Source organism: Acomys minous (genome assembly GCF_964271855.1).
Source record: "Acomys minous genome assembly, chromosome: 6".
Classification (NCBI taxonomy): domain Eukaryota; kingdom Metazoa; phylum Chordata; class Mammalia; order Rodentia; family Muridae; genus Acomys; species Acomys minous.
Genome location: NC_140487.1, coordinates 61,315,616 through 61,341,685, shown reverse-complemented (window position 1 = coordinate 61,341,685; position 26,070 = coordinate 61,315,616). Strand labels below are relative to the sequence as shown.

General features: G+C 42.7%; 1 protein-coding gene across 2 annotated transcripts in view; it reads left to right on the top strand.

Moving 5' to 3' along the window:
- CNTNAP2 (contactin associated protein 2) overlaps positions 1-25,591 on the top strand; it is a 2,010,562-nt gene extending 1,984,971 nt beyond the window's left edge. For both annotated transcript variants that reach the window (XM_084788077.1, XM_084788078.1), the window contains 2 exons: positions 18,059-18,139; positions 20,622-25,591. In XM_084788077.1, the coding sequence (XP_084644203.1) occupies positions 18,059-18,139; positions 20,622-20,821 (281 nt within the window). In that variant the 3' untranslated portion in view covers positions 20,822-25,591. The remainder of the gene's footprint in view (positions 1-18,058; positions 18,140-20,621) is intronic.
- Positions 25,592-26,070: the final 479 nt, after the last annotated feature.

The window sequence follows — 26,070 nt, the reverse complement described above, 5'->3', positions numbered from 1 at the left end:
GGTCTTGGAACTACAGACAGTTGTGAGCTGCCATGTGGGTGCTAGGAATTGAACTCGGGTCCTTTGGAAGGGCAGGCAGTGCTCTTAACCACTGAGCCATCACTCCAACCCCGGAAACTTCTTAGAGTTTCACAGCATTCTCGGGATGATTCACACAGCATGTGATACCTCCATCCCAAAAGTCCTGCCTTCGGAAGGTGCTGCCAGCCGAATTCACAGTGGCCGCCGTAACCCTGAGCTGGCTGGCTCGTAGACCTTAAGTGTACCCGAGTCTGAAACTCGTCCATCCTAGCCAGAAATCCTCACAGGCCCTCCAAGGTGACGTAGGTGAGAAATGAGAAATACGGAAGCATGGGCAGAGAGAAAGGTAGCTAGTACACACACTGCTCCTCGTGCCAATCCAAGGACAGAGGCTGCCAGGTCCCCAGGGCTGGGCACCCAAATTCTCCCGTGGAAACCTGCAGCTTTCCAGGGCAGTGGGGAAACCAGCCCTCTTAGGGAACATAGATCTGCTCCCACATAATATAGTACTTGGAATTGCTCACTGTAACAACTCCAAGCTCCCTTACACGCCAGACTAGTCACTCTGGGAAGCGGGAACCATAGTTTCTGGTCACTACATCAGCCCGTTTACCACGGCAAAGAATGCATTCCTGAAGGCACCCTGCCTCTGTGGCTGTGATTTTTTTTTCTTTTACATTTTTTTTTTTTACATTTTTTTTTACATTTGTGCATGGTTTACTTGAATGTACGCGTGTGTTTCCAAATGTGTGTGGGTGTATGTGTGTCCACTTGTATGCAGAGGCCGGGTGTTGACCTTGGGTGTCTTCTTCCGTTACTCACTGCTTTATTGATTGAAGTCTCTCTTACAGAAGCTAGAGCTTGCTGCGTCCAGCGAGTCTAGCTAGCCAGCTTGCCCCAGCTTGCCGGAATTACAGGTGGCCTCCAAGTCGATTGGCTCTGACAGGGTTGCAGAGATCTGAACCCCAGCCCTCACACTTGTGTGGCAAGCACTGTACCCACACCCCAGCCCTAATGCTATGGGTTTTAATGAGTCGGTTTCTTGTCCACATTCCAAATTTCTGTTCTACCATCTGAAGATAAAATATTTTTATATCTTCATATGCAAAGAAAACTTCACACATCTATTCAGCTTCCTTCCTAAATACAAGCTGGTGTTTCTCTTTCTTTACCACCTGCAGGCACTTAAGAGTAATTGTTTCAGCTCTTATAATTACATCTTCATTTCTTCTCTCATCATTGTGCTAGGATCTCATGATTAATGCACTTATTTCAGACACTTAATCTTTGTGTTATCTTATTTTTGTCATCTTTCCTCTTCATTAACCAGCACAGTACACACACTTATGCAAGTGTAAAGAAAAATGCACTCCCATTAGCTAATGTGCATTTTCCTGCAAATGCTCCACATTCTGCTCTTTCTACACATGTAATATTACAGACTTCTACATTGAATAATAGCATTCATTACACTTCATCTTTTATTCCTATGATATTTTCATAGCAGATAGCTTTGTAAGTGATTTTCCGTCTGAGGATGTGCTTACATTTCATTTGTGGTAGTTACTATAAATTTCCTTATGACATATTCCAACTGTCAGTCTACTTTTTTCCCACATAACCAAACTAGTGCCTCATAATATCTTTTTAAGTTTTGTGATGTTTTATTGGATAATGAAGTTTTGCTATTGTTTTAATTTACATTTTTATTAGTCATGGGTGAGGTTAAGGTTCTGGGTGCATATATATATCATTTGTATTTTTTCTGTAAACTGCCCGCTTACTATATTCTTTGTTCAAAGAATGATTTGCACATTTTTATTGCTTTGTTGGTCACTTATGAACTGGCTTGTATTATTTATACTTTGAGTAATATGCTTAGTTACTTTCACATTGCTGTAAGCAAAATCCCTTCCAGAAACAACATAAGGGAGGAAGCAGATTGTTTGTTGTTCCAAGAGGATCCAGTCCATTGAGTAGAGAGCAGAGCAGGGCTGGAGGAACTGGGGTGCAGAGAGGGGAATGCAGGCAGTTTCACACTGTCTCTTTTCCCCCTCTTACTCCACCCAAGCCCCCAACCCAGATGATAAATACATCATGTTTGCAGTAAGTCTTCAGTCACTCTGCTGAAAATAGCCTCATGGGCACACTGAGGTGTGTCTCAGTCTCCTAGGTGATTCTAAGCCAGTCAAGATAAAAAAAAAAAAAATTAACTATCACATGACAATTCATACTTAAATATATATTTGAGTAAATATATACTTACTGACTTATATATTTATGTAATTACTCAAATATATTTATAATAATAAATATGTATTTATATATTTGAGTATATATTTATATATTTGAGTAAAAATATAAATATATACTTTTTAATGTAGACTCCCATGTAGACATCTCTATGTTTCCATGATAAAGTGATAGTGCTTTATGCTTTTGGGTTGTTTACTGCCTCCTCTGTTTGGAGCATGCCTCATGAATTATAATTATGAATCCCTATTTCTTGTAACGGTTTTGTTTTGGTGGTGAGATCTATACATCCTGCCCCTCTGGAAAGTCACTTTTGTGGAAGGAGAGTGGTAAGAAACCAACTTTATTCTTCCTCAGCATCTTGCTCGTCGCTCCAGCGCCAGTGATGGACACCTGTCCTTTGTCACGTGCTAAATTACCCTGTATGGTTGAGCTACTTCTCAACTCTGTAGCCTGTTACAAGATCCGATTCTTCGTGAGACAGGAGCAACCTCTATCTGTGTTCTCCTGACTGCACTCAACACCATACAGAAGGAATTTCCTCTCCTATTTTTTCTTTCCTTTCTTATCTTACAATAGATTTTTTTTTAAACCATTCAGGGTAAGATTCTAGCCAGTTCTCTCAGATCACCCCGCCTCCCACCCCCACTGCATAGGGTAAAGCACTTAGAGGCTTTTCTATGTTCCCCAAGTCTGCACCTGACAGGCATTTCACAGCCATTAGCTCTGTCACACTGGGCTGGCTAAGTGGAGGGCAACCCGGAGGTACCTGTTGCCATGGCAACTTCTCTGTTGGTGGCAGAAACAGGGACTCCAGCAAGGCACAGTATACACATTTGCCTCATTCCTGTACCACAGAGATGTTACCAGGAACCAGTGGAAATGGAGATTGTGTTCAGCGCTTTCCTGTCTCCGTTAATCTTTGTTCTCATCATTTTTTTCTATATTGTAGCTTTTGTCATTTTTGTTTTGTTGTGCTGCCCAGGCTAGTCTTCAACTTCTAGTCTCAAATGGGGTCTCCTGCCTCAGCATTCAAAGTAGGTGCGACTACAAGTATATTTACCACCACACATGACTGTACTGCACTTTTCCCCTTAGAAATACTCTCATGTAGCCCAGGCTAGCCTCAAACCTGCTAGTAGCCAAGGGGATGAACTTGAACTTCAGATCTTTCTGCATTTCTGGGAATTCAAGTATACACCACCACACTTTGCTAGTGTGGTCAAGGAACTAGAATTCACAGACGGGTAGGCAGGCACTCTAGTGCTGAGCCACATCCCAACCCTATCTTTCAAGTACCAGTGACATTCACAACCATGTCGTGGAGCTGTGGCACCGCTCAGGGGAGCGCAAAGCCCTCTACAAGGCAAAGCACTAACCCATCATTTTAAAAGACTGCTACAGGAATTCACGGTGTGAGCCCCTCCCAGGGGAGTAGCAGTCACCACTTGGAAACACTCACTCTACCTCTGCTGGCAGATTAGGGGCTTCTGCCATTGCCTACAGCCAGTAAAGCAGAGAAAAAAATAAATATATTATCCAGCTGGAGTCTTGAGCCCATCACTGCGGGCTTTCTTCTCTTCAGTCACCAACAATGATGAACTGCTTCCCTGTTCCGAGAGCGTCAAGTAAGTCTGCATACACTACATGACTATTCAGAAATGTACAAAGACAGAGACAGTGTTTTGGTTCTGCTGTGTGGCTTTTGCCTAAGGACAACCACAAAGGGCTCTTTAAAGAATTGAAGTCTGGGAGCCTGTGAGTTGACACCGTAGGTAGAGATGCTTGCCATATAACCTAGTGACCTGTGTTCAAGTCACCAAACCCATCTTCAGGTGGAAGGGGAGAACTGACTCCACAAAGCTGTCCTCTGGCTTACATATGTGTGCATGTGTACATACACACACACACACACACACACACACACACACACACACATTTTCCAAAAAGAATTTAAATCTATACTATGTTAAAGCATAAAACAAAACAAATGCATGTGAATATGGATGCAGTTATGTTAAACATGGAGGATGGATAACTCATTTTGAAAGTTGTCCTTGGGAAAAATTGAAAATGGTTCTTAATAATTTTCTTGGGAAATTGAACTTAGAAAACTGGAAAAGAAAGAAACAAAAGTAATGTTAGCTGCAACTTAGAAATTACTTCTGTGATTTTGCTTTCTGCTGACAGAGACCACAAGTTGCTTGAGTAGACAATATTAGATTTAAGGGTGGGTGTGTGTGTGTGTGTGTGTGTGTGTGTGTGTGTGTGTATGTGTGTGTGTGTGTCTGTGTGTGTGGGCGCGCGCGCACGCGCAACCATATAGAGGTCAGAAAACAGTGGGAGTTCTCTCCTTCCGCGTATATATTCTAGAGATCAAAAATTCATGTTGTCAGGCTTGGTGGACAAGTGGCTGAAGACATGGCTCAGCAGTTAAGAGAAAGTGCAGCTTTGGCATGTATGGAATTCATGAAATGAATGAATGAATGACCATCATATGAAAAGAAAAAATAACTCTTTCTAGGCCTAAAGTTCAATTAGAAAGTTATTGGTAACCCCCTATAACATCCGTGCCATTATTGCACCAGTAGGCACACTGTGCGCTGCAGGTCAGTACTGTCACAGCGAGGGTCCCCACTGCGTAGGACGATTGAACACTTTTCTCCATCAGCGGCCTACACATCACTTCTTACTCTATGAAGGGTAACCACCTTTTGAAAATGTTGGCTTCAAGTACAAAAAGAACTCCAAACCTTTTTACTCTAAATTGTTATACTATATTTTGTCTCTTCTCCTTTTTCTATTTGCTTCTCTCTCTCTTGTCTTTTTTAATAGATAAATCATCCTCAGGCTGCCTTGGCCAATTAGAAGTCTTTTACACTGTATTGACATGGAGAAGAGTTATGACAGAGCTGCAAGGCTTATGCTAGGTGCTTGTCAGCTTAGCCTTATGATGAGGTGAGGCAGATGCTTTAGTAACCCAGGCTAATTTGTTTCCAGAGTCGTCTTTGATGACCGCTAATCATTCCGCCTATCAGCAAGCACAGACAATTGCCTTTTGAGTTAAAAAAAAAACAAAAAAAAACCTTTTTTTTCAAAAGATGTTTTAGAAATGTGTTTTTAAAAATAAACAGAACTATATTTAGCACAGGGCTTTTATATTCAGTTTTTGGGAAGAAAAGACATTGGCTTGTAATTCAAAAAAACATAAAGCACACCATATTAGGTTTTGCTTGCACTGATGCAGCGGAAGAGTATTTCAAAGCTCAGGACCCAGCTGCATTATCAAAGACTTCATATGTGTGCAGACTTAATTGTTAAAGGCACTTTAGACCTGCCCATCTCCCCAGCCCATCCATAACAGAGCCAAATCAGTAACAGTCTTCAATCTGGGTGTACTCTAGTGTCCTCAGCAACCCTTGTTTCTGGAAAGTTAAGGATAAAAAAGTTGGTTTAATATTTTGATGAGATAATGATCATAACACAAACACAACCAGGGCCTATCCATAGGAAGGGCTGTATCCAATGTCTCGAACTATAGACAGTATCTTCTGCAAGTTGAGATTTCAGGGTTACAGCACAAGAGCAGCTGTTTTAAAATGCATTCTGCTGTCCGCTCAACTAACGACAAAAGACAACCCACAATGCGCAGCCGTTTCCAAAAGAGCCATCTCTGTACTCAAGGTGTGGCCTCTGAATTTATTAGAAATTGACACAAAAGGGAAGTCTGAGGAGACTCCTAGGATACTGCCATGTACCTCAGATCTGCACAAAGGGTGTGATCCATCATTTGACTCAGTTGTACCTGATGTCACTGTGCCAAGGAGTAAGCTCTGGACATGCACAGTCTCCTCTGATACTTGCGTAATGCACCCAGATGTGTTTCTCAGCAGAAGTGTGGGGAAGTGTAAGAACACAGATCCCCCTAAAGACAGTCATCTTAGAAACTACACCAATCTCTGACTGTTGTCTGGGGGAAGCTGAAATGCACCAGGAAATGTCCTTGAAGTATGCCTTTGGAGTTTATTAGCTATGACTGGTCATTTTTCCTTCATTTGCCCTTTATTCTCTGCTTAAAAGCAGAGACCAACTCCATGGCTCTGCAGACAGCCCTCACTTCCTACCGTGGCCTCACTGATATGGAAACTGTCAGTGTTCTCAGGTCAGCGTTCCTTACGAGTGATATGCTCACAGGCTGGTGAACGTGCACATCTATGACCAGACATTTAATAAAACCATCGGCAAGTTACTCTTAAGCATTAGGACAGCCGACACACCATAATATGCCTACCAGGCCTAGTATTAGTCATCTGAGCTGGCTTCTCTGTACAAACCCTGCTTTTGTAAGGACCAGCAACAAGGAGGCAAGAATCCTTTGCTTAGAAAGAAAGAAAGAAAGAAATCTATAACTTCCAGAAAAGCTTCAGGCCAGGATATTTTAAAATGTATTTGCTCTTTCTCATGGACATCTTTAAAGGCATCAAGATCCTAAGCACACCACGTGTCACTATTTTCCTCTTTGACACAATGACTCTGACGTCTCTCTCTACTTCCCGGCTACCCATGTGTTAAACTGCCGTTCTCCACCACACCCTCCTCACCAGGGTGAACTGACCCGGGCCCAGATTCATCTTTGTTTGTGTCAGCTACGTTGCTGTCACAACATCGAAAACCTTAATAACATGATATATAAGGACATACCTATAAACACGCACTCTTTGCCTGTGTTTTCTTAAGCTGCTTTTAATATGGGCTAGAATAGACTTTGCTACCCAAGTTCAAAGTGCTGAAAACTTGTAATGAGGTATTAGTGCAGTGTCCGTCCCTTTTGTGACTTCATGACAATAAGCAAAAATCGAACACTGAAGAAACGGGGTGGTAGGAGACAGGCCCCATGTGGGCATGCTAGCATGCAGGTCATTAAAGACACAAATGCAGGGTGCAGAGAGCAAACTTCCCAGAAGGAGTTATTTCAGTTCCCTCTTAAGCACATTACATTAATACACGGATACACAGGAATAACTGGCAGTCAGGACCTCCACCACTGGGGTCTCAGTTAAAGTTGGACAACTCAAAGGGGATTCTGTATCCAAGCACTCTAGGAGCCTTTTAGAAGTGCAGACCTCTAGGCCCAGCCGGGAGTGTCCCATCAGAATCCAGATTTTTAACAAGATCCTCCATAATTAGTGTGCACCTTCCTGTTAGAAAGCTCTAACCCAGTACACTCTGAAATCAATTGTTCTCCCCTAGGGTACATCAAGGGCTGACGAGGTATAGTCATGTCCCTGGGCCCAAGAATATTTTGGATACACCCAGCCACACTACATGGAGGCTCTGTCAGCCTAACTCCCAGGGCCTGGTTTTCATAGGATGCAAAAGCACCTTCCAGAGGCACCTATGATCGTGAAGATCAATCCTGCAAGCTACACAAACCAAAGGGAATTCTCCCTCAGACTGGAGTTGAAAAGGTGCTTCCTGGATTTAGCACCTTTCCCCAGACTTGAGCTTCTTTATTCTGTCACTCCCTGTGACTGGAAAGAAATGAGGTTAAGAAGAAAGTAACCTACCACTAAGGAAAGTCTCATCCTGCTATTAACACAAAAACCACAGCTCTCACCACACAGGAAAGCCATAATGCCTGGGAACACAGATCTAGCTTGCCTCGAATTCCAGCTTCCAACATGGAAACACCTTCTTCATAAAGTTTTATAGTTTTACAGAATAAAGAAAGGTGTAAATCAAGGCAGGTTTAAAATGCATTGGTGGGTACGACAGAGAGGCAGTCACAACAAGGTGGAGAGCATTTTCTATAGGCCTCAGATGCTATCTGATTGACACTCATAGCTTTAGGGTTAATGGAAGCCAGTGATCTGCTAAGTAGATGAATTCCAAAAGGGTTTCTAATCTGTTAAGTCACAAGATGTTAGTTCCCACACAGAGGTAGAGTGCTGTAACCAGGCCAGGATAAGGTAATTAGCCTCTGAACCCTCAGCTGTCCAGTCTCTCCACAGCACAGAAATTCTAATTAGTCAACTGGTCTCTGTAGACTCAGCTTCTCTTCAGGAGTTTTTTGTTCACACCACATAGCCCGACAGGCCTGGTTCTGAGGCTCTCTGACCTAGGCGGTCAAGCTTTGTTTGAAAGCTAGAGTAACAAGCGTGGATTTGAGTCAAGAAAGCATCTTCTAAGACATCTAGGCTCTTGTATCCTGCAACAAATTAATTGGACCAGGGACACATATAGAAATAGTCTGCCAAGAATGAGAAAGGTACCCCCAAAGAATGAAGTGGACCAGAAAGCTCAAAAGCTCCAATCTTGAGCATCATGACCCCTTATGGTCTCTTACATAGCACCAACCTCCTCCCACAATTGATGTTTTTTTAGCTTTTTCTACAGTGTGCTCTGATCCTTCTTGTAGCACTGATGGGAGTGATGTCCAAATGGCTCCTTTTACATACATTAAACTTGATCTCTTCCTCTCCCTCCCTCCCCCATCTCTACCCTCCCTCTTCTTCCCCCATCTCCTCTCTCTCCCCGCCTCTCTCACCCATCATTACCACGGTAAGATGCCTAGAAGGATTCTAAATGTGACTTGAGCACCCAGTGGCCACATAGCACTGGCCTAATCACCGCCCACTCTGAATATTCATCTACTCTGATACAAACATAAGTTTAAAGACTAATGAATCTCCAAACCTCCAAGTGTAAAAGTAACAATGTTTAGTTTACAAGTGTCCACAATAATATCGAACAGTAACTATGGGAGTTGATTTGTAATCAGTTAAAAATAGAAGGAAGAAAAACAATAAATTCAGTAAAGTTTGTTGCTTATTCAGACCTTTGCTGTAGAGATGGGGATTTAAAACAACATAATATCGGACATATAGCAGACCACAAGTTCATTTGTTCTGTTTACACCTAATTAACCTCTTTTCCTCGTGGGATCTTAGACAGTCAAGCAAGTCACCTCTGTTTCTGCTCTCCTGAACAAAGCTTGGCTAATTCTCAAGTCAGAAGACAAAACTTCAAAAATCTCTTCCCCCGTATGAAGTGGGAAATTCTAACTATCTGGCTTTCATTAGAAACTGAAAGTGAAAAATAAAGACAGGCGACATACCCAGAATTCCCTAGGCAGAGCCATGTATTGTTTTGTCTGCAAAAGCCTGCTGAGCCTATGTCTCAAGTGAGAACAGGAGTATCCTCTTTCAAAGAAAGCAAGACTGCTTAAGTCTTCCGCATCTTTATCAATAGCCATTTGTTTTCCTATCTTCAAAATACAGTCAATAGTGAATAGCCGAAGGAAATTAATTGGGAAAAATCACTTTCTTCTATAGAACTCAGACTCAAAAAGAGAAGAGATATGAAACAAAGAAGCTGAGAAAAACAAGAACACACACACATACATACACACACACACACACACACACACACACACACACACACTCATTCATTCTATCTCAGGCACTGCCTGGAAATAACACTGCAATTTAAATTAAATTATAATTAATAGCAGCAGTTTTGTTGAAGTGCCTCAAATCATCACTTTCAATGCTGAAGATCCAGTGGTTTCCATGGAGACATTTTCTCTACATGATGTCAAATCCAGTCTTTTTTCTTTCTTTCTTTTTGTCTCTGACATATGACAACCTGAAGCTTTTAGTGCCTTTCATTTGGGGGAGTTTTATGTTAAATAATCTCAATTTACTTTTATATGCAGTTAAATGTGGGTTGGTTTTTTTTTGTTTGTTTTTTTGTTTGTTTGTTTTTTTTTTTTTTTGCAATTGGTTTCTACAAGTTTTCATATTGGAAACAGTAAACAAGAACTACAGTCACTGAAATTATCTCTGTCTTGTTCTGTACTCTCTCTACCCACTTCCCTAGACAGATGAGAAACTGGAGAAAAGAATGTAAACGTCTTTTTGATAGTCTGTTCTTCTGAGTGCATTTTAAAGTCAGTGTCGTTTCAGTGTTTGCCTTAAAACTTCTTTTATTAATTTTTCAGTCTGTTAATACAATCCAAAACCTATATTGTGACAGTGGAGTTTAAAAACATAGTTACCTCTGTTCATAGTTTGGTCACAGCCGTGACCATTTTCTTTGTGTCGTTTTGACTCTTTAGGGGTGATATTTGCTACCAAGAGACTGTGTGGGTTTCTAGTTTAGAATGTCAGTTTAGGTGGGTTTTTTTTTTTAGGGTTGATCCCTTATTGCCACTGTGTGGAATTTTCTTTTGTCAGGCAAATGCCTCTCACACTCTGATTTTGGAGAAAGAAAAAAATTAATAAAAGAAGCATGCAGACACTTAAGTTCTTTTAATGTGTATGAGTGCTGTTTTGAGTGTTATGCCTGCATGTATGTCTGTTTGCCATGCCTGGTGTCCATGGGGGCAGAGGAGGGCATCTGTCTTTGAGCATAATAATGGAGATAACCAAACCAAAAAGAACATAAGCAAGGGAGATCCACAGAAATGCACATACTTCTGTGACGCCTTAAGTCAGAGCAGATATGGCTCCGTGCCTGGTGGTTGTTAGTTTGTGCTCTGTGACAAGACACCTGACACAAAAACACCTCAAGGAAGGAAAGAGTTCCTTTGCTCACCCTTTCAGAGGTGTTATTCCAACATCAGGGGAAGCCTTAGGCAGGGCAAAGCAACTCATAGCGTGACGGCCAGGAAGCAAGAAGAGAAACAAGAAGGACCATGGGCAACATCTCTCCAAGGATCCAGTAGCAATGGCTGCCTCCTCCATCTAGATCTCTACCTCCTAAGGTTGCCAGAGCCTCCCCAGAGAGGACCACCCTCCAAGAGATGAGTGTTTTAGGAGAGCACATCATATGTACCATCATTTGGGGAACCCGGGAGAAATGTGTTTAGTATAGTACGTATTTACAGGATGCCAGTCTGCACCTGACAGTCTTAGTACCTCTTTATTTTACCAGTCCACTCCCAATGCTTCCCAAGATGTAGGCTCCCTGATATTTCAGCACCTCTGAAATTGTTTGGCTCTCCCAGGGAGCTAGCTGAAAGGCAGGTAGCCCGGCGCACACATCGTGAATGAGCTCTGTCATCCACCTCCCAGGCTTGTGTCTTGGTCACTGTATTTCTCTACACGCAATCCAAGAAGTTGTTGGTACCCAGGGGGAAAGACAGTAACAGTGAAATACGTCTACCAAAGTAGCAATTGCTGTGATTGCTAGAATAGAACATCTTTGCCACAAGGGAGTAAACATTCACATGCGTTAGGATAGCCGGGCTTAAATTAAAAACGAAACCATCAAAACAGGGAAGCTCGTGAAAGGAAAGAGGAAAAAAGAAAAGAATTATATATGCCCTTGATTTTGTAAGAGTTTCTAATGCCCTGAAGGTTTTCCACTAACTGGTTTCTAACAGCCAAGGTTCAGTGAATGTGGCACTTTGTATCCTTTCCTTATTTAATAGATCCATTACTGTTGTGTGTGAGGAAGCAAGGCTAAAGCTGTTGTCTTGCTGTAAGGCTGTGATTGAGGGTGAGCTGAGTTTTTTAAATTATAGCTGCCTGGACAAGGTATTGAAAGGTGTCTTAGTTATGGTTTCTATTGCCGTGATGAAACATCATGAGGAAAAGCAGCTTGGGAAGGAAAGGGTTTATTTCACTCAGAGTTCATCATCAAAAGCAGTGAGGGCAGGAGCTGATGCAGAGGTTATGGAGGATGGAGGGGTGCTCCTGACTGGCTCGTCCCCCGAGGCTTGCTCAGCTTGCCTTCTTCTAGAACCCAGGACCACCAGCCCACGGATGGCACCACCCACAATCACTAATTTAATCACTAAATTAAGAAAATGCTCTACAGGCTTGTCTACGGCCCCATCTTACAGAAGCATTTTCTTAATTGAGGGTCCCTCCTCTCTGATGACTTTAGTGCATGGCAAGTTGACATAAAACTATCCAGCACAAAAAGGCACTGCAGATGTTTGTGCAGCCCTTCCCAGACTGCCTGTGATTATGCTCATCAGTGAGTATGCATTTAGCCCTTTTTGTACAGCATTGGAACCTTGAACTAGATTCGTCCCTTCCTTTAAGAAGACAACTACCACATAAGACAGGATAAGAGGTCGGGGAGAAGGCTCAGGATAATACTTGTCTTGTCTTATAAGCATGAGAAGCAGAGTTTGATCCCTAAAACCCACAGTTTTTTTTAAATGCCATGTGATTATGACCCAGCACTGGGAGGCAGGCACAAGTACATCCTGGCTACTGGCCAATTGGTCAGGTCCATAAGAGACTTTGTCTCAAAAAGATTTATTTTTAAAAGGTGTATAATGCCTTAAGAATGGCATTCAAGGTTGTCCTCTGGCCTCCACATATATGTGCACACACATGAACACACATGGAAAACATAGAAAAGGAAGCCATAACAATTAACACTAGTCATTGAAAGGGGGCTTGGCTTAATTAGGAATGGGCACTTTCCTTCCAGAAAGAGGTAAAATTTGATGGGGAAAGAAAAAGAAAGGTAAACCAGATGTCCAGACAGAGAATATTTTCTGATGAGCTGCCCTGAAGCAGTAGAGGCATCCATTACATTCAGAATATTTAGTTGGAAAAGTGGCCTCAGTAGGGAAGAACCTAGAGAGAGATTCTATGCTCACGGGGCCGTCCACAAGACCAAGTCGTTCAGATTCACTTCAGTGACAATCCCGGGAGGCGTCAAGTGCTCGCTCCCTCTTCTCACTCTCCTGAGTAATCTCACAGCTCTTCTCCAACTACCAAAACTCCAAGCACCCTTTAGCTGTAGCATCAGAGGAACTAGGGGAGGGGGGTTGGCATGTGGGTCAGCAGTGGAGCATTTGCCTGGCTTACACAAGGACCTAGGTTCCATCCTCAGCACTGGAGGGGAAATACAAATGAGAAGAAGCTACCAAAATGTCTAGGAATCTGTGGGTTTTAGCAGTTTTGAGGCCAAGGACACAACACCACAAGCCAGACTTTGAAGCAGAAAGAAATTCTGCCATGGCTCATCTGCCACATTGCAAACCATACCATGTTACAAATGACAAATTTCTGATGTGTTGTATTTTATTAGAGCCATGCAGGCAGAAAGTGACCATCCTGTAGTGTCGTGAATGTTAACAAGACATCAAATTTTTGTCATATAAAAAAAATTAAAAATGTTTTAATCAAGTCTAAGAGGAAAAGAGCTAAATCATATGCTGCTGCAGAATGAAATCACACAATTTGTCTACACATTTTGAAGGAGATATGAATTTTTAAAATTCATATTGTTTAAGAAGGTTAGAAGTTTTGTATTTGTCAGAAGACAAGAAACGTGATCTGCTCAAAGTCTCTAAATGTCTAGAAGGAAGGGCCATATTAGAATCCTATAGTATTCTCAGTATGCCCAACACAGTTTTTTCTTCATCCCATAAAAGGGCTCTTCCTGTCATAGATCTAACCCATACTCAACTATCTAAAAACTGGGGCTTGTAAGCAACTCACCTGCTTGCCTCTTCCTAGCTTTCAAAGGACTCAAGGGTGGGAAGATTACTTCTTTTGGGAATAACTTCCCATTAGGCTAGAGATGGACCAAACAGCATATGGAGAAGAGTAATTACAGCATCAAAAGGCCTGAAGATGTAAAGGATGGACAGTGACTATCTAAACTTCATCCCTGAAAAGAGGCTGTGTCAAGGGATGAGCCAAGTCTTACTGTGCCTTGTGGCCATATGAGTTGCATGACACACAGTGTGAAAGCTATAAAACATCCTCAAACAAGTCACCAGAAATGGAGATCATAATTCAAACCACATCCGCTTTTAATTATCATTTTCACTATATAAAGAAAGGTTTCTGTGGTGCATGTAATTAGACCACCAGGGACAGGAAATTCTCATTAATACAGCCTTGCCTATTTTATTGTTCACTGTGTTTAGTCTGAATGGAGTCTGACATGGTGAACACACTGAAGACACTCTATAAAGACTGAGTAGGTGAATGAATGTGCCATTTCTACTGAGTAATAATTCTCTGAAAAAGAAGACCCAGTTTTAAAGAAGAAATTCAATGGTTCTTTTTCTATTACGTTTCTTTTATGTAAGCTGGTTTTATTCACATAAAATAATTTTGTGACCAGACTAATGTCAAATAAGTATCTGTTATTTTTGTTGCCATGATTAGATACCACGACTTTGGGAAGAATGTGATGTTTTGCAAAACTTAGTTCTGGAAACTTGACCCGGGCTGTGAGGGAATGAAGAAAGAAAAACAAAACAAAAACAGACAAACACACATACAGAAAAGCTGGGGTCAGGTGGATGCTGCTCAGTCTGATGGAGTGGCACCTGTTACACTGCCATTGGGAGCCCTGGCACATTTACTATATGCAGCACAGGAGGAGGAATTAGGTAGTCTACGTAGAAAAAGTGTCTGTAGGCTAAGAATCTAGGGCTGTAAACATCCAGGAGAAGAAACCTGTGGTTGCTAATTCCTGTACACATTGCTAGCATCTCTACCTGGACCAGAGCAAGGCTTTTCCATGCTCTGATCCTGACCCAGGATGAAGGCTTTGCCAATTTCCCATAGGTTTGAGGCACTGGTCCTTGACACGGCCATGCCCATGTCAACAACTCACTCACTGAGGGCTTCATTTACTCTTTATACATTCACTGGAGGCTTCCTCTGCTCCCCAAAGAATAAAATGAGGGTCCAAAATGACAGGATGACAGAACAGGAAGCCGAGAAATCACATCTTCAACTGCACATTGGACGTAGAGAAGGTGAACTAGAAGTGAAATGAGACTATAAACTCTCAACGCCCATACCCAGTGGCGTGCCTCATCCAACAAGTCTTCACGTCCTACAAGTTATGTTAACCTCCTCCAGTAGTGCCACTGCCTGGGAACCAAGTGATCATGTGCCTGCATGCGGGGACACATTTCTCATTCGCACCACCACAGAGTGAATGGTTGTTCTTCACCTTCTGGGTTTGAAATCTTAAATCAAGACTGTCTATCCCAGAAAAATCTTGAAGAGAGATGGGAAGGAGACCATTAGGGAAAAAAGCAAACTGTGTTGTTCTCTGTGTTGTTTCCAAAGATATCTAGATTTAGGATTAGGCCAGTTAATTCAAGCAAATTACATCAAAGGCACTTTTTGTATCCACCATTTAAAAACTTGGGAGATCAATAGAAGAATGGATAAAGAAACTGTGGTACATATACACTATGGAATACTATTCAGCTATTAAAAACAAGGAATTCCCAAAATTTGTGGATAAATGGATTGAGCTAGAAATGATCATAATGAGTGAGTTAACCCAGAAGCAGAAAGACTCAAATGGTATATACTCACTTATATCTGCATATTAGCCCAACGGGCATGTCCCACGAAAGCCTTCACTTACCAGGAAACTGAGACAGAGGGGAGGACATTCTAGTGGGACTCTAGATGAGAGAATCATGGGAGAAAGGCAAAATAGAAGGACCCAGAGGGTCCTAGAAGCCTACAAGTAGAACATTATGATAGGCAGATTTGGGCACAGGGGTCCCGCTCAAACTAAGGCACCAGCCAAGGACAATACAGGCGGTAAACCTTAAGCCCCTACCCAGATCTAGACAATGGACAGAACACTCTCCACAGTAGAGTGGAGAGTGGGATATTACTTTCTCACATACTCTGGTGCCTCACCTTTGACCACGTCCCCTGGACGGGGAGACCTGGTGGCAATCAGAGGAAGGACAGCAGGTTACCAAGAAGAGACTTGATACCCTATGATCATATAGAGGGGGAGGTAATCCCCCTCAGGAACAGTCATAGGGGAGGGGAATAAGGGGAAATTGGGAGGGAGGGAAGAATGGGAGGATACAAGGGATGGGATAACCATTGAGATGTAACAAGAATAAATTAATAAAGGAGGGAAAAAAAGGAAAAAAAAGAAAGAAAAAAGAAAAAAAGAAAAAAAAATAAAAACTTGGGAGAGTGTGGAAAATCCTGAGCATTTGGTGATAAGTTTTCTTTCATTCATATATTTGTCAGAGGTCATGGCTATAAGCAGTCAACAAGTTTGAATGATTCTGATGGTTGAAGAAGATCAATAATGTAAAAATCCAAGAGAAAATAATTCCTCCGATCCTAGGTAAACTTGTCACGTTTGTACCCAGTGGTACAGTGCAGGGAGTAAAGCCACTTGTTGCCAAGCCTGACCACCTGAGTCCAACCATTGGTACCCACATGGTAGAAGGAAAGAAATAACTGCTGAGGTTGTGCTCTGACCTCCACCTATCCATCTTGGAATGCCCACATAGATACACACATACACAAAATAAATGGAAAAAAAAGTTTTTTTAAATTTTTAAATAAGTCTAAGAGAGAAAGAACTAAACCACACATGCCAATTGAAAATATGAATTCCCACATTTTGCCCACAGATTTCTAAGGAAATGGAAAGAGGAAAGGCTCTGGCTATTTTTGTCCTGGAGAGTCTTAGCTGTCTATACCCAGGGATAAATTAGCCTTAAAAACTGAGTCCCCAGCACGGTTCTACCTGAATCATAGCACAGGCCTCTCTGTTTAATTATACCACCCACAGACTCCGGAAATGGTTCTCACAGTGACTTGGTACCATCCAGCAGGCTTTGGTCTGGTTCTCTGCTCCATCTGCTGGAGGAAAAGTTAGCTCCATGGGTAGATAGATCTGCTTAAACTTCCCAAGGGGAAGTCCTACCCTGCAAATCCATCTGTGGGCTGAAAGGGTCTGGGGATGTAGCTCATCAGCAGAACCTTGGCTGGAAGGAGCAAGGCCATACGTTCAATCCCCAGTCCTGCCAAAAAGGAAATTCACTTGTATGGATTACCTACTATAGATGACCCATTACCTAAAAAAAAAAAAAAAAAAAAAAAAAGGTTTCAGAATCTACTTGCCTTTGGAATGCTACATAGAAGTCATATTAGAGAAATATCTAAATTTGACACAACTGCTTCTAATTTTTTTTCCTTGAAATGGGAAAGAAATAGAAAAATAAGCCATTAACATTCCTTTCAGTGTTTCTGAACTTTAAGCTCTTTACACATCCCTGAAGGGTCTAGTATTTTATTAAAGCCATGCTAAATATTAAAGAAGCAATTACTTTTAAACTAATAGTGTGTGCTGTAAAAATCTCGTTGGTATATAAACCCCAAACTGCTCATGGTGTGTGGATTATACATGGGCGGGAGACAGATTCTAGCAATGCTGCTTCTGGTTCCGTGGGTCCTGCAGGTTGGATTCAAGGTACTGCAGATCAAAAAATAGTCTCTCTTAAAAGGTCTATGCTAAATGCCCATAGACTCTCCCCCTAGCCGTTATTTTCTAAAACCTACTATAAAATGGCTTTGGATAACACTGAAGTCCATGGGGTATTATAAACAACTTAGAGTCTATTGAATCATACGGGAGGATTGTGAAGGCCGTATGCTCTCAAGTTACATACAGGGCTTGAGTATCTATGGACTTGCTGTCCTGACACCAACCCCTGCAGGATGCCCTAGGTTAACTATTGTAAACGTAGCCGTGTCAGCAGAGTGGGGGACAATTCTAAGATTCTCTAAGAGTCCCCTCAAATGAGATGTAGCATTGGAACTTGTACAAAGAGAAAGTAAAAACAGAGGTTGGGGGTTCTTGGATTTGGGGGGAGACATTGGAAGGTTGGGTCCATCTGAGGCGGAAATTCTGTTTGTAGAAACGAAAAGTATCCAAAAGCGGTATGGAGGAATAAATATGGAATTATTTGGGGCCTTCGACTCACCCACTTCCCTCTTCATTTCTTTCTCCACAGCCAGCGCTGATTTCCCATATAACCCAGGACAAGGCCAAGCTATAAGAAATGGGGTCAACAGAAACTCAGCTATCATTGGAGGTATGTGATGTTCAGACCAGACTTTCTAGCAGCTACTCAGCTGGAAATGGCATTTTTTAAAAATGGGGCTGGGAAGGTGGCTAAGCAATTGAGAGTGAATCCTGCTCTTCCAGACGCACCCAAGTTCAGTTCCCGGAACCCACATCAGGCCGCCCACAACCGCCCGTAACTCCTCCTCTGGAGAATCCTCCATAGGCACCCGCACGCATGTGCACACACACATACATATAAATAAAATATATTTAAAAGGGTAGTTAAGTGACATTATCCTAAGTCCAAGTATAATCTCAAGGTCCCTATCTTTTTTTTTTTTTTTTAATAAACTCAAAGAGTCATGAACCTACGTATGAGACAGGCCAGTGACTTTTGACCAGTCTATTCCCTTATCCACCACCACAGCATATGGGACACATCATCCCAGAAAGACCCCTCTCAGGTGCTTTTGTAAATCCCCACCTAATCCTTTTGCTCCTCCGGGCTTCCTAACTGGTATAAAATTTGCCGTGCTTTTATTCACTCGGCATAATGATTTTTAGATCCGGCCACACTGTTTTACTTATCACCAGCATTTACTTCTCCTGCCAACTTGTAGTTCGTCGGATGGATACGCTGTCATTTGTTTTATCCACGTACCTGTTGTGTGGCCTTATCTCCAGATTCAGGTTTCTATGAGTAAATATTAACTGCAATGACAAATCTTGCACACATCTCAGGTGGACCTAAGTATCCATCTCTCTTTGGTAATTCCTAGAAGTCCGATCACTAAGATATTTTTAAAAGTAGACTTTTAGCTGTATAAGATATTGACATGCAGCTTTCCAAAATGATTCCAATCATGTTACAGTTCCCAGATCAATATTTAAAAGGCCAATTGCTCTGTAACCGCGCCAACACTTGCTGCTGTCAGCCTTCTGACTTAGCCACTCTGGTAAAGGAGTCATGGTGTCGCTGTGCTTCTTGATGTGTGATAATCTCAGCAGTAGTGATGCCGAGTATCTTTTCGTGTGTCTATCGTCATGTGTAAAGATTTTGTAGGCAGTCTTGAAAGTTTTCGCCACTCCTTAATCGACTTGCTATTGATTACAGAGTGTGGATTCCATATACAAGTCCTTTGTCAGACATCATAAAGATATCATAAATATTTTTGCCCAATCTACAGCCTGCAATCAAGCCTGATTCCTTGTTACACGTTCTTGTTGATTTTCTGTTTAACGGTTCTGTCAATTGCAAAGAAAGCCCAATTTTCCAGCTGTGGTCCTGAGTTCTAATTCTTCCTCTGGTTCTGCCCGCGTTCACTGCACTGTTTTGTACTTCTATCAGATGGGTCCATGTTTGGAGTCCTTACATCTTCTTGAATATTTTGTCATTGTGAAATGTTCCCTGTTCCTTCTGATAATCACACCCTTCGGAACCCTTAATCAGTCTGGGTTATTAGTGAACAGTTTGCAAAGGTCCGTCTGCGCTCATTCTGCTATCTCTGCCATTTCTAGTCTAATTAATTTTGCTCCTGATTTTTTCTGTTTTGTTTCTTTGCCTGTTTGTTTGTTTGTTTGTTTGTTTTTTGGTTTGGTTTGGTTTGGTTTGGTTTTGGGTTTGGTTTTGGTTCTTGAAGTAGACCAGGCTGGCCTCGAACTCACAGAGAGCTACCTGCCTCTGCCTCCCTGAGTACTGGGATTACAGGCATTGTGCCCAACTCCCATTTGATCCTTTTTATACTGCCTGCTAGACACTATTGACATGACCGAGGTGGGGGTTCGGTTGTCTACTTGTACTCAGTGCCAAGGTTCCTTACAGTACTGACAACTTGATATCTTTTGGTCATGTAATCTTTTGCAGGGCAAATCTTGACAGACCCTTTGACTCCCTTAAAAGCACACCTTTAGCATGACCCTTCACCGTCTACACAGAACACCTGGGGATTTTCCCCATTAGAACACAATCATCTTCCAGCCGTGTGTGAGCTCTGCAAATTGCTCTTGGCGCCATGGAAGGTCATGCATGTGCTCACAGGCATGTATTATTTAGTATTCAGCTGGAGGTTCGTCAACGTCACGGATCCATCTGTGCAGACCTCATGCGCTGGCCCTGAAGGCCTGCCCGCTGGGCTCTCCTGGATCTCTCCACACAGCAGTGTGGACAGTCAGACAACTAGACAAAGTGTAGAAATGCATCATTTCAGACTCTTTCCTCAGGCATCATGTGTCTGATCTACCTACTGGCCACTGTCTGAAAGCAGGTGCTTTGTATACTTTATCTAATGTTTCAGTTAATTTGTGCAAGAGGAGAAGTCATTGTCTGTTTCCTGTTAACCCTTTGGTGTCTGGAAGCAGAAGCCATGTGTCACCTCTGCTGTCCTTGTGACTGTCGCTGTTTTCTGTGGGGGGAAAAGTCACATCCAACGGAGCTGGGGTGCAGTGGCAAGAGGATCCGGGCTGTGTGCAAGGCTTGTCTAACCTCTGGTCCTTCTCTGGTCTCCCCCCAGGGGTCATCGCCGTGGTCATTTTCACCATCCTCTGCACTCTGGTCTTCCTCATCCGCTACATGTTCCGTCACAAGGGCACCTACCACACCAACGAGGCGAAGGGAGCTGAGTCAGCCGAGAGCGCCGATGCTGCCATCATGACCAATGACCCCAACTTCACAGAGACCATTGACGAGAGCAAAAAGGAGTGGCTCATTTAAGGAGTGGCTTTTTCGGCCATGGGATAGGGAGGGGGGGAGCTAGGGGAGGAGGGAGAGGGGCAAGAGCACCCTGAGCACACGCTTACTGTATCAGCACAAGCAGGGGAAGGCAAGCAACCCAATCTACTTAAAGACTGACGGCCACACAAGATATACTTTTTAATATTTCTTTATAGCTGAGTTCCCTCCTTCCGTATCAAAACAGAATAATACAAAAAATGCTTTTAGAGTTTAAGCAACGGTTGAACTTTGTAGGTAATATCTGTCTTATTCTGTGTGTGTTTAGAGGTGTTCTTAAAAACCCGTGGTAACAGGGCAAGTTTTCTACATTTTTAAGAGCCCTTAGAACGTGGATATTTTTTTCCTCAAGAGAAACTGATACACATCCATGCAGCCTTGGACATTCTCTTTCTTTTGCATCTAGTCGACTTTTAATGGGCTGTTGTAGCAACTAGCTTGTGTCCAGATAATATTTCTTTTTCTTTTGGTGTCTCATAGAACAGACAAGGGAGAAAAAGGGGCAAAGAACCTATTTGCCCAGTCTTCTCCAGTGACACCTCAGTCTAGGCCAGTTTTCTGAAGGTTCCTGTATGGCATCAGCCTGGAAGGAAGAGTCAGGGGCTCCTGTCTGCAGCAGAGTAACCAACACAAGAGGAGACAAGCACCCAAGAATCCCGCAAAGAAATGCACAGTGGGCTTTATTGCTTTTGTTTGTTGTTGACTTCTACATGGCGATGTCCCATGTATGTAGTCTTAGGCCTGTTTGATACCCGTAAGCATCAGCTATGATACCGTGGGGACCAGCTTTTATAAGACTTCTCTGTTTTGACTACCACATATCGGACTGTACCTGTATATGCGCCTCCATGGGGACTTAGAGCCAGAGGGAATGCTGTGAATGCTCTGTTTCTTTTCTATTCCTAACAAAAAATATGGACACTTTCTGGTGAATGCATAAGTCAGTGTGCTTTTCTTATGTTGCTTTAAACTTCACCTTTCTACACCGCTGTGATAAAATCCTAGCAGATAGCATCCCCTGGATGGCACAACCCAATAAAGCCGAGTTACAGCTGCTGTCACTCTGGAATCGTGTGGGAAACACTGCATCTTAAACCAACTCAATCACAGACACACTGTCATGTACAGAGACCCGTGACAGACACATTAGAGTCTGAAGCCGCCACCAACCTGGTCACCGATCACCACTTCTCTTCAAGAGAACACAACTGTCTAGTAGATAACACACTTTGGGTAATCAGGAATTTGGGGCAATTTGTTCCAAAAAGTAACTTCTCGGTTTTATGTAAAATACAATAGCCTTTGTGTAAGCGATTCTTCCTATTGGAGCCCCCAAAAAGAACTCGATCAATTTATTTTTTTAATTACACAAAAGCTCTCCCTTGAATGGTTACCATTTGTAATTATAATATGCCAGGCCTCTTATACTTAAAAACCTCTTTTTAAAACTTTTGTAGGCTCCAACATTTTAAGGAATTACATGTGATGATTCTTTCTTTGTCCTCTTGGGACAGACAGTAAGGTTACAGCCATGTTGATGCAGCTTTCCTCATGGTCTGTCTGTCTCTCAGTAAACCGCACGGTCTAGTTAGTTGGGGTTTTACACACACACTTTCAAGGCTCTCCAAACGCTTCCATTATTAGAGGATCTCAAGGTCTTGGGTAATGATAAACCTTATCCCAAGCTGCTCACTGCACCAGTTTCCAGTGCGTGCCAAAAGGAGGTGACGGTGGGTCCTTCCCCTTCAAATCAAGGAAGCAGAATAAAAGCGAAGCCTGAGACCCTTTTTAATTGCAGGAAGACCTCAAACAGTCCTGTGAATACCTTTAATTGTCAAGGCTTGCTCATTCTTTCATTCAACATAATAAATGGGGAAGTATAATGTAACATTTACATACGAGAGCACATTTGGGAGCAAAGGTCATTTTCTTTCATCAAGATACCTGACCATGGAACATTCTTTTCCATATTTTCAAATTCAAAAGGGAAGTGTTTACAATTAGGGCTTGAAATGATTTCTGATCTTTTAATTTTTACTGTACAGGTATCACTTTTGTACTTAGCAAATAATGCCAGATGGAAATGTTTCTTTCCCAGGATAGCTGTGGTTCCTCATGTGTCACCTCAGCACTTCTCTTCCCCCAGATGATGAGCAAGCAAAACCGCCAAGGACGGTGCCCAGGATGACACTGTTCTCATCCTGTCCCTCTCACTCTTTCCTTCCCTTGCTTCTGCCACAAAAGACAAAGACTAAGGCCAGCCTATCTCTCACATATTAGCAAAGCTAGGGCACCGAGTGGAGTCATCAGACACAGAGTTCTAAGGCAGTTACAATATGCCTGGCAGGCAGGACACACACAGGTGGGGAAGTAGTAAAAGAGTACATTAATGAGTCCTGAAGTCTTGGCCTTTTCTTGTAGTGACGTCCTTTTTTAAAAATTTATTTTATTAATTTATTCAGATTACATCTCAATTGTTATCCCCTCACTTTTATCTTCCCATTCCCCCCTCCCTCCCTCTTTCACCCTTTTCCCCTCCCTTAGGTCTGTAACAGGAGGGGACCTTTTTCCCCACCATAAGGTCACAGCCTATCAAGGCTCATCCTGGTAGCCTGCTTATACTTTTTCTGAGTGCCACCAGGCCTCCCCACCAAGGGGAAGTGGTCAAATACAGGGTGTCAGAGCCAGTCCCTGCTCTCCCACAACTGTGGAAAATGTCCTGTCCATTGGCTAGATCTGAATAGGGGTTCAATGTTTACTGCATGTATTGACCTTGGTTGGTGCAGTGGGTTGAGCAGACAGTCCTCCCCTGACCCCGGGATCAGATCTGCCCATCATGATGTTTTTCTTGTGGGTTTCTATGACCCTCTGGATCCTTCTTCCCCCCCCCCCCCCCATTCTCCCATATTTCCCTCATCTAGAGTCCCAATAGGGAGTCCTCACATCTATCCTGATCTCCTGGTAAGTGAAGACTTTCATGGGCCATCCCTTTTGGAAACAATGATAACACAAACAGAAGAAAAACGTCCTTAACCAAACTAATGACATCTGTGTGTGACAAACATGGCCAGGTGCTCTGAATGATAATTGCTAGTCTGAAAAAAAAGTAATTCCCTATTCCAGGCCCTACCCTTGACAGCTTGGTATGACCCTGCTTCAAAAGCCATGATATAACTCAGACTTGCCTAGCCCTATTCTGTCATTCATCCCCAACAACCACCTCTACATTTTCTATCCAATATATCATTAACCAAGCACAGACTAATGGGAGACCCTTTAAGCAATAAGAAAATATAAACTAAACAAAACTCAAGACACCGTGCCAAAGGAATAAAATACACTGGTGCATGCCTGTGATCTAAGCATTTGAGACACTGGGGCAATATAAACTAAACAAAACTCAAGACACCGTGCCAAAGGAATAAAACACACTGGTGCATGCCTGTGATCTAAGCATTTGAGACACTGGGGCAGAAGGATAATGAGTTCAAGGCCAGCCTGGCCTACATAGCAAGTTCCAGCCAGCCTGAGCTGCCTAGAGACACCAGTCTCAAAAACAAGTTCTAAATAAAGGCAGCTCCAGAGAACATTGGCGGCTGACTGGGGCTTGGACATGCATGAAACTTCCTTTGCATCTAAAACAAATATCTGCCTTTTTCAAGAAGCTAAGAATAAAAGGCTCCAAATGAATGCAAAATTAGTGGCATTCTATATCCCCAAAATAGTATATTCTCTGAATCTCATAGAAGCTAATTCAGGACATCAAAATTATTTCATGGCTGGATTTTTCCCTGTGAGCCAGCCACAGACAAAAGTCATGTACAGCAAAACGTACTGCAGGGAGAAACCAACAGGTACTGGCTCTGACAGTACCAGGGCTAAGGTGTGTCTTCTAACTAACTAACTAACTTCTACACTAGGGTCTGTTCTCTTTGAACTCTCCACTTGTCCTTTGTCTCTCCTTTCCTTGCTGTACCCTTCTCTTCAGGAGAGAATATTAATAGTCCTTTCATGTCCCATGCTTCTAAACAGTTCCTTGTTTGAACTCCTAATTTTTTTTCATTTTTTTTTTTAATTTCAAGCATTTTTTTAAGGAAGGCAACATGTCTATGTTGAGTTTGACTTACGCAACCAATAAGTTTCTGAAGTACTCTTCCTAGTGAGCCACCTGACCCTGAAATAAAGGAGGAAAGGCAACCTGGCATCCCACTGATTTTTGGCTAAAAGAAAAGGGCATCTTTGTTTGTTTGTTTGTTTGTTTGTTTTTCGAGAGAGGGTTTCTCTGTGTAGCCCTTGGAAGTCCTAGACTCACTTTGTAGACCAGGCTGGCCTCAAACTCACAGCAATCCGCCTGCCTCTGCCTCCCAAGTACTGGGATCAAAGGCATCTTTTTTGATGGAGTTTTAGCAGTGTGACTCCCGAGAGTTAGCTCAACATGTACATAGGCATGGTGACTCACATCTATAACCCGGCATTTAGAGCCAAGAAATCAGGAATTTAGGGCCAGCCTCAGCTACATAATGAGTTCAAAGCCAGACTGGGCAACATGAGCCTCCATCTGAAAAGAACAAGCAAAAGGAATCTCAGGCCATCCAGATGCCTCCGTGGGTGAAAGCACTTGCCAAACCTGACCGTGTAGATCAATCCATGGGTCCGATAGAGGGAAGAACTGACTCCCAAGAGTTGTCCTCTGACCACTACTTACTCTCTCTCTCTCTCTCTCTCTCTCTCTCTCTCTCTCTCTCTCTCTCTCTCTCTAAATAAAAGTCAGAACAAATCCCCACCCTTCGATCTTTCTCCTTCCTAGCCTTGCTCTGTTACCCTGACCACACCCTGGAATTTCTGCTTATACTGCTCTACTGTTTAAATGGAGCTGCTTTACCTACTTCCAAAGACAATTGCAAGCACAGTGGATTCTTGACTGTGGAAACACTCTGAAGCCAAATATAAAGTCCGAAGTCAAAGGGACCTCACAAAACACTGACTCCGGCTTGCGGTCATGAGCTGCATTTAAAAGGCACGCTGCAAACCATACAGCCGTGCACACACAAACATGGAAGCTTACGGGGCATTGCTGAACCACTGCTGACGTATGAATCGGAGAGACCTCCAGGGAGCTAGGCTGTCAGCACAGGGCAGCGGGATCCCGTGCAAACCTAGAGAAATTTTATTGTAAATCTGGATCGTCAGCTGGGCATGACTCGTGGCTCACAGTATACAGCATACGCACA